General features: G+C 62.4%; 2 protein-coding genes across 5 annotated transcripts in view; both read right to left on the bottom strand.

Moving 5' to 3' along the window:
• Window positions 1-1,809, bottom strand: part of DNAH17 (dynein axonemal heavy chain 17) — a 35,080-nt gene extending 33,271 nt beyond the window's left edge. The window contains exons 1-4 of the mRNA XM_057380493.1: window positions 1,474-1,809; window positions 776-966; window positions 379-571; window positions 176-275 (exon numbers count right to left, since the gene is read on the bottom strand). Coding sequence (XP_057236476.1) covers window positions 176-275; window positions 379-571; window positions 776-966; window positions 1,474-1,776 — 787 coding nt within the window. The 5' untranslated portion in view covers window positions 1,777-1,809. The remainder of the gene's footprint in view (window positions 1-175; window positions 276-378; window positions 572-775; window positions 967-1,473) is intronic.
• A 785-nt stretch (window positions 1,810-2,594) lies between these two features.
• CYTH1 (cytohesin 1) overlaps window positions 2,595-8,661 on the bottom strand; it is a 16,056-nt gene continuing 9,989 nt past the window's right edge. For 2 of the 4 annotated variants that reach the window (XM_057380476.1, XM_057380475.1), the window contains exons 4-12: window positions 8,485-8,551; window positions 8,204-8,322; window positions 7,840-7,920; window positions 7,398-7,728; window positions 7,193-7,304; window positions 4,572-4,648; window positions 4,403-4,474; window positions 3,917-4,071; window positions 2,595-3,743 (exon numbers count right to left, since the gene is read on the bottom strand). In XM_057380476.1, the coding sequence (XP_057236459.1) occupies window positions 3,665-3,743; window positions 3,917-4,071; window positions 4,403-4,474; window positions 4,572-4,648; window positions 7,193-7,304; window positions 7,398-7,728; window positions 7,840-7,920; window positions 8,204-8,322; window positions 8,485-8,551 (1,093 nt within the window). In that variant the 3' untranslated portion in view covers window positions 2,595-3,664. Of the gene's footprint in view, window positions 3,744-3,916; window positions 4,072-4,402; window positions 4,475-4,571; window positions 4,651-7,191; window positions 7,305-7,397; window positions 7,729-7,839; window positions 7,921-8,203; window positions 8,323-8,484; window positions 8,552-8,661 lie in introns of all 4 variants that reach the window. The other 2 variants (XM_057380478.1, XM_057380477.1) reach the window with 2 other exon arrangements.

Here is an 8,661-nt window from a genome sequence, read left to right as displayed (position 1 = left end):
ATCCCCCTCTGTTGGGATGGGGACACCTCGCTGGAGCATCCCCCTCTGTTGGGATGGGGACACCTCGCTGGAGCATCCCCCTCTGTTGGGATGGGGACACCTCGCTGGAAAATCCCCCTCTGTTGGGATGGGGACACCGTGCTGGAGGGAGCCAGCACCCTGTGATGGAGCTCACCAGTACTGACAGTCCTGAACATGTTCTGCAGGGATGGCCAGTAGCAGCTGTCAGCCTTCTCCAGTGCCTTGGCCAGCATGGTCACCTGGGGGGAGAGCAGCTGGAGGGGGACAGGGGGCAGATCAGAATGGGGGGTCAGCATGGGGGGCTGAGCATGGGGGGATCAGAACGGGCACACATCACCACCTCGGGTGAGACAGTACCTGCTCATTGATGCAATCCAGGCTGATCATCCTGGTCTGCCAGAAATCAAACTCGACTTTGGGCAGGGGATTCAGCCCCTCCAGCAGTGGCTGTGCTGAGTCCTGGCTGAAGATCTCTTCAACCTGCTGGAACCACTCGATGATGACAGTCTCGATGGAGTGCAGCACTGAGCCATCCAAGGGCCCCTCCAGGCTGAAAGGCAGATGGGTTTTGTCCCATGGGAGCCTCAAACAGCCCCATTGAAGCCCCTCGTGCCTGCTTTTGGCCATCTCAGCTGTGCCCAGGGCTGTGCAGGAACCGAGCCCGTGTCCAGCTCCTGTCCCTCCCCGAGTGATTTATCCTGCCCCAGACCCCTGCCAGGCTTTTCTGRCACCAAGTGGTGCCAGCAGCACCCACCGGTCCGTGGTGCCCGAGTCATCCCAGCTGACCAGGTGCTCTGGCAGTGGAAGCAGTGGCTTTCCCTGTATCTTCCCACTCATCATGAACATCTTGTTCTGCAGCTGGTGAGTGTGTTGCACAATATCCTCCACCACCGTCCTGGGCCAGCCCAGCCCCTCGTCCTGGTTCAGGAGCAGAGGGGACACAACCTGGGAGACAGGGCTAGGTCAGAAACTTGGTCATGGGGTACACAGGGCAGTGGGCAYCCCAGTGCTCCCTCCTGCTGCCCATCAAAGCACTCTCAGTGCAGTCACAGATGGGTTTTGCTGATATTTATMCCATCAGTGACACCAAGAGGCCCCTTGCTCTGGGTTTCCAGCTCTCATGGGCTGGGAAGTGCTGGAAGGGGCCAGTGAGTGCATCTAGTGGAGTCAGGGGCTGGGCACACGAGCAAAACCCCCAGCACTGAGGAGGAATCCTGGGGGCTCCTGGAACTGATGCAGCTTTMGGGTGTTGTGGGATGGCAGTGGGAATATTTATGGGAAGTTTGAGGGAAATTCACAGAGACATTTCCCAGCTGCAGGGCAGAGGGAAGTGGGCATTACCAGGAGTATCTAAAATTGCAGGGAGGAAGCRATCCAATTGTGGCCAGGAGAAAACCAGGCTGGTGAGCTACACTGCTGGCCCCAAGGCAGTGGCTGTGCGGGCAGACCCACCTCCAGCAGCACGGTGATGAGCTGCTCCACGGGTGAGGGGCTCATGTCCCCCACCAGCAGCCCGCTCCGACAGTTCTCGTTGGTGATGCTCTCCCCCTTCTTCTTCACAAAGTAGATYCCTTTGCCCTTCAGGGTGGGTGGGAAGGAGGTGGTGGGCAGGGGCTGCCCGGCAGCACTCAGCCCCAGCACCAGCTCCACCATATCCTGCTGCTGGAAGAACTTTTCCAGCATGACTGYAATGTCCTCGCTGCTCACAAACTTGGCCCACTTGTCTGACCGGATCCGCAGCAGCGCCGTGGCCATGCTCTCGAGGAGGGCATGTGCCTCGTTCAGTGTGGCCATCGTGCCAGCACCAAGCTYGGRWRCAGCTACTCAGCACCTGGGATAGTCCAGTGGGCAAAACCCTGCTCAGCCAGGSCTGTGTACACCCACCACCCTGACCYCCTGACTGCCCATGCCRCCCMTCCCTGCCCTCAGCCTTCCCTCTGCACATGCAGTCCTAGGGGAAGCTGCCAGTCCCATTCCTGCCTGGCCCCAGCAGCCCCAACCCACCCCATCACTGCCTGGCCGATCAGCAGCCGGCCCTATTGCCCTTGACCTCCATCCCCAACAGACCCTATCACCCCCTGACCTCCATCCCTGACAGGCCCTATTACCTCTGACCCACCCCATCCCCGACAGACCCTATTGCCCCTGACCCACTCCATCCCCGGCAGACCCTATTGCCCCTGACCCACTCCATCCCCGGCAGACCCTATTGCTCCCCTCCCCAGCCAACCTTACCTGKCTCTCCTGCTTTCCTGTCCTGTCACAGCTCTCCAGTACCGCTGGCACCCCAACTGACAGGGTCACAGTTGAACTGACAGTGTGCCCCAACGGACCCTGCACCAGCCCAACGGGCACTGGCACCAGCCCAACYGCAGGGCTGCCCTCCCCCTCCACACCCACAGTGTCCTGTSCCCAGCAAGGGCTGYTTGCCCACCCTGGCCCCACTCAAAKGCTGCCCCATCCAAGGCACAGGAGGGCACAAGTGCAGTCCCAGGCTGGGCAAGGGGCAGGGCTGGCAGTGGCAGGGCACTCCTGCCCGCCCCACGCTGCACACACAGCACAGGAAGCCAAGAGAAGCGCAGTGCAGTGTTTATTTGCTGCTGATCCTCAGCTCTAGTTTACAAGGCCATGGCAAAAAAAAAAAAAAAAAAAAAAAAGGTTAGAATAAAAAAATCCTACCCCCCTGCCCCAGTCCCATGAGGTCTCTGCACTGAACCACCCACATACAAAATAATCTAAAAGGAGAAAACTATACAGGAGTATTTACACCTCTGATAAATAGACTAATACTGATCCAGGTGCCTCCAGACTGTGCGTGGGGATGGGGAGAGGACAAGACACGGGTGAGGCAGAGAGGTGGGGGCCACAGCCAGACCCCCACCAGCCACCATCCTGAGGGCAAGCTCCAGCCCTGGTCATGTCCCACCACCGAACCGTGCCCCCCGGGCCAGGGCTGTGCCAAAGGATGTGCCAGGACAGTGACACCCAGTGCTGCCACACCACCCATGGCTGGGCCAGGGCACCTCTGTGTCCTGTGTGCCAACCCTGCTCACTGTGACACTGCCAGCCGCTGCCCTCCAGTCCTGCTGTGCCCGTGGGGACCATTGCAGAGCAGGGGATGGCCGGGAGGGTCCAAGGCAGCAGCGTGGGGATGCCCAGGACAGACCCAGGCCCGCTACAACGAGGGCCGGGCGCTGTGTCTCGGCAGGGCCTCCCTGGGGCTGACACCCCAAAACCAACACCAGCTGCTCCCCACCAGCTGCTCCCTCCTGAAGGGACACCCCAGGTGCCTGTGMAGGCGGGTGCTGGGGGACCCAGTGCCCTGTGGCCGCAGGATTCCTGGGGGTCAGAGGCAGGGAGGGTGCCCGTGGCGTGAGGCTGCGGCTCCCAGGGGTGTACGGGGGCTGTGTTCCAGCTTGAGCCTGTGAAGATGCTGTCCTGGTGATGAGGCAGTGATGGGGGCAGAGTCACAGAGATCCTGTGCCCCTCTCCTCCCACCACAGTAAAGAAAYGGCAAAGCTGAAGCTCGGCCTTGGGCCTTGAGGGCCAGGCTGCAGCGTGCTCTCTGCCCCGCAGACCCCCGTGCTGGGGGACACTGGGGCTGCCACACGGGCACGCTGGCCTCGCAGGGCCACTCTGGCTGCTAGTGCCTCTTGGTGGAGGAGACCTTCTTCTTCCTGGCAGCCAGCATCTCGTAGAAGGGGTCCCGGCTGATGGCTGCCCTGGCAGGGGAGACAAGRGCTGGGTCAGGCAAACTGCTGCAGGGATGGTGTGACCTGCCTGGCTAGCCTTGGGCAGGTCCCTCATGTCCCTGGGGAAGTTTGCTTCCCCCAGCCCTGCAGGGCAGCAGGCAGGACCCAGTGGTGTGCCCTCACAGACTCCTCCAAGCACTCACTTGATGCACTTGATCCACTCCTCCTTCTCCTCGGGCGTGGGGGCAGAGATGCGATACACGGTGTGGTTTCCCTCCACCACACGTCCATCCGCCTCTGTCTTGCAGGCCTTGATCACCTGGTCCTTGTTGTCAGGGATGTAGAGCTCGAAGCAGTTCTGGGAGGGAGAGACTGCTCAGGGGCAGCCCCCAATTCCAAAGGGGACCCCAGACGGGGAGGGAAAAGGCACTGCCCCAGCAAAGCCACCCTAACATGGCAGAGAGGGACAGACATGCCATGATTGTCACCCCCTGGCCCCTCCTGTGCCCTGGTCACTGTGGTGACCAGCTCCAGGTCTGCACTTGGCCACTACAATGGTGGAGGCAGTGACCACTCTGGGGCCTTCCATTTCTCCTGGGCACATCTAAGGGTGCTGCAACACCTCCCAACTCTCCCTGCCCAAGCCACAGCTGCCCCCGAGCCCCAGAGGACATTGCCACAGCACTCACGGGCTTCTTCGAGTCCTCCACCTCGCGGATGCTCAGGTTCTCCAGCGGAATGATGCCACGGGGCTCTTTATCCTGGTGTGGCCAAGCAGAGGTTTAGTGTGGGGTGAACACCCCCAAATCCGGCCCCTTCCCTGCCCAGCCGGGCTCACCCTGCACGGAGCCCACTCACCGTCGTGTACTCAAAGTAGTAAAGGCAGTTGTCAGTCAGGATGAACCAGCGCCGCTTCCACGTCTTCACCCTGCCTCCTGGGAGCAAAGAGAGCCAGTCGGGCACAGCCCTGCCAGCACGGCCGGGCACACGGCCGGGCACATGGCACGGGCACACGGCACGGGCACACGGCCGGGCACACGGCACGGGCACACGGCAATGGCACACGGCCGGGCACATGGCACACACGGGCACACGGCCGGGCACATGGCACGGGCACACGGCCGGGCACACGGCACGGGCACACGGCACGGGCACACGGCCGGGCACATGGCACACGCGGGCACACGGCCGGGCACATGGCACGGGCACACGGCACGGGCACATGGCACGGGCACACGCGGGCACACGGCACGGGCAGCGTGGAGCCCCGTGGGCACATGGCACACGTGGGCACATGGCCGGGCAGCGTGGAGCCGCGCAGACACACGGGCTCTGGCAGCACACACAGAGCCAAGCAGAGCCAGGCAGCGGCGGCAGCAGCAGCAGGCAGCACACACCGCCCCGAGCCACAGCGGCAAGCGCACGGATGAGGATGGAGGTGAGGGCGTGAGTGCCGGGCTGGCAGCGCTGCCCAATCCCACCCAAACACACGCCCAGCACAGCCAGAAGGTTCTGCAGCCACGCAGGGACTTTCTGTCCACAACCACCATGGGCCTGCTCATCCTGGAGCCGGGCAAGGCGGGACCCAGGGCCAGGGCTGAGCTCCAGAGCTGCCACCACAGTGGGAGAAGCTGCTCCTGGGACAGCCCTGCTCACCCCCGGCCAGCTCCCTGCACAGCAGCCACGGCAGCAGGGCTGGATWTGGGATGAGTGCTCTCCCTTGCTGGATCTGCCCCGGGCACGAGGAGCACGGGGTACACTGGGGGTCCTGTTTATCACCTGCCCCACAAAGGCCCTGGGCCCTGCTCCCCCATGCCAGCTGAGCCCACCCCTGTCCCTGCCCCACAGCAGTTCCGAGGGCCAACACCAACGCTCCCTGACACCTCAAGGTGCAGGCACTGGAGCAGCGCTGGTGCCAGCACGGGGACTGCAGTGAGCCCTCAGCACAGACAGATCCTGCTCCCATCCAGCTCCAGGCACCTGGCACACCCCAAACCACTGTGCACCAGCTGGGCCCTTCCCAAGGAGACCCAAACCTGCCCCATCCCTTGGGGCATCGGAGGCAAAGAGCCAGGGCCAGGCTGAGCTGTGTGTGACACGGTGATGCACAGCTGGGTGGGTGGCACTGTGCCCCATCCTGCCCCAGAGGGGCCACAGGCTTTGGCATGGGCAGGGCCAGCACCCCACATCCCTGCCTGGAGGTGGAGAGGGGCTGTCCTGCAGCAGGCGAGGTCCCTGGGCAGTGTGGGGTTAGCAGCAGCAGCAGCAGCAATGAGACTCATCACCAGCAATTAAAAACGCAAAGGAAACGAAGCCCCAGCGGTGTGAGCAGAGCGGGAAAGAGGGGTACGTACCTCCTGGAGTTGGGGGCAAGGAAAGGAAGAGCCAAAATCATGGAAACATATAAATGAGGGAGAAAAGAAAATTAAAAAAAAAAAGGGAAAAAAAATAAAGAGGCACCCCAAAGCCCCCCCTTGCCCTGCRGGTCAGTGGGGCTGGGCTGCAGCGGGGAAGCTGTGAGGGGTTGGGGGGCCGTGTGGGGCTGAGTGCCCTGGCTCGCTGTGGCTCTGTGGGGTGGGGCTCCTCAGCTGCTGGCACAGGGCTGGCTCCCTCCACCCCATGGCTCCCCAGGACAGATGGGGTCCACAGCCACTCTGCTGCCTTTCTGCCACCCCACCGGTGGTGCCAACCTGAACCTGGGTGCACAGGGCTCCTGCAGTCGGGGACGGGAGAGCCTGGGGCTGTCCCCTGTGTCCCCCTACCCCAGGGCAGGGAGTAGGCAGCTCCTGCTCAGCCCCTGAGGTGGGGTAAGGCCCCTCTCCCCTGCCAAGGGGCTGACCATGTATCTGGAGTCCCGGGGAACTCAGGAACCCCGGGGAAAGGCCCCACCAGACCCTGATCCTAGCAGCACCCAGGCCCTCCTTGCTGAACCCGGGCAGAGGACTCCCCAGAGTGCCGAGAAGAGAAGCCACAGGAGCCAGGGCGCGGAGGGCTCGGTGCAGCAGGGATGCCATGCATGCTGCCTGCATGTGGAGCCRGGATGCAGAGGTGATAATGCCGTGGGAAGGTGAGGCAGGGGCTGCTCTGTGGCATGGAGGGGACGCACGCAGCCTGGGGCAGCTCGCCGCTCGCTCCAGGGCCCTGCTCCACACACCCTGCTGCAGCTCAGTGCCCTGAGGGGCCTCGAGCTCTCTGTGCTCTGACACTGGACTCTGGTAGCACATCTGCACCCCAGGGGTGCCCAGCCTGGGGCACAATCCCCCAAGATGCCCACCCAGCAGCTCCACATGGCCTGGTCAGCTCTGAGTGCTGCCCAGCCCAGGGACGATGGAGGGCTGGATGTACAGACGCCTTTCCTGCAAAGGCTGTGCCTGTCTCTGCAGCCTCCTCACGCTCTCAAGAGCCAGGCCAGCTGCAGAGGTGTGAGAGGGGCACTGCACCCTGAGGACAGCCTGCCCTCCCTTTCTGCTGGCACTCACCAAGCTTCAGCAGCCAGCCCTCCCGATCGGGGTTGAAGAAGGTGTGGGTGAGGTCRTTGCCGTCGTCCTCAGGGATTTTGAAGGGCTCATTCTTGATGCTCTCATACAGATTCTGGCACAAAGACAAGGAATCAGCTCTGCTCTGCCCTGGAAGCCTTGTGATGGGCCCTGCCCTGCCCTGGCCCTTCCATACTCCATCCCTCACCTGCAGCAGCTCCTCGGGCAGGTCCCCCCCRTCRTTGATGCCGCGGTTCATGGCGATGAATCGCTCTGCCGTGGGCTTGTCCTTCACGTTGGGGTTGTGCAGGCTCGTGTTCAGCATGATGATGGCAAAGGACAGCACGTAGCAGGTGTCTGTGGGGGCACAGGGGCCAGTCAGACACGGGCAGGATGCCAGGGAGGCTGTCTGGAGTAGGCACTCACCTGTGGACTGGAAGACGCCGGGGTTGCACTGGCAGTACCGCTGSGCAAACGCCTCCATCATGCGGTCGATCTTCTGTGCCTCCCCAGGCAAACGGAAACTCCACAGGAACTGCCTGCAGAGCGAGATGTGCCACTGATTTGGGGCTCCAGGGCTCCCCAGCCAGGCTGGACTGCCATGGTGATCCCCCTCCCCTCAACGGGCTCAGCTCCCACCCCTTACCCACCGCAGAGCCTGCACCAGGTTGAGGTCGGTGAATTCGTGCAGCTCCACAAAGGCATGCAGGACCTGGATGTTGAACTCATCCCTGTGGGAACAAAGCACAAGGGATGCAATCAATGATCAGCAATCCTGCGGCTACTGAGTGGTTCCATGGTCCCTACACTGCTCCAGACTCCGCTCATCCATGGAGGAAAGCTGCAGCTATGCCCTGCTCAAGCCCTGATCTGCTCTGCACACACCAGCCAGCCATGGAGTGAASAGCACCCTGGGTRCCCTCATTCTGCAGCTCTGTGAGYTCAGGGCTGTGTGCCCCATCTCTCAGGTGGCAGGAGCCCACCACACYCCCAGCAGATCCAAGAGCAGTGCACCTCTCGCCCAGGTAGTCGCCGATGGCTGTCTTGTTGAGGCCCTCTCCCTTGTACAGGAACTGAGCGATGTCCTCGCACGTGTTCTTCAGCAGGTCGTTCTCAATCAGGAACTGGATGCCCTGGAGTGGGGCAAGAGAGGCACTTGGGGTGTGCAGCTGCCTCTGCCAGCCCTGCCCCAGCTGCTGGCTCTGCCCCAGCCTCAGGAACCTGGACTGGGAGGTGGGAGAGCCCTGCACAGCCCCACAGACTGCTAACCATCCCTGCTCCCCATCCCACAGTACCTTCTTAGGATCCATGTTGAACTTCTTCCTGCCCATGGCCACCTGCTTGTTCCTCTGCATGTTTTTCCTGCAAGGCATGAAGCAGCTCTGAGCACCCGGCAGGGCCCTGCTGGCCCTGTACAGCCCTGGGGGATGCACTGTGGGGTTTATCTGCCCCTGGGGGATGCACTGTGGGGT

This window comes from Malurus melanocephalus, unplaced genomic scaffold (assembly GCF_030028575.1).
Source record: "Malurus melanocephalus ecotype Western Australia unplaced genomic scaffold, MMel_1.1 scaffold_453, whole genome shotgun sequence".
NCBI classification, from domain to species: Eukaryota; Metazoa; Chordata; class Aves; order Passeriformes; family Maluridae; genus Malurus; species Malurus melanocephalus.
The sequence above is the reverse complement of the archived record's forward strand: the minus strand, read 5'-3'. Positions and strand labels throughout refer to the sequence as shown.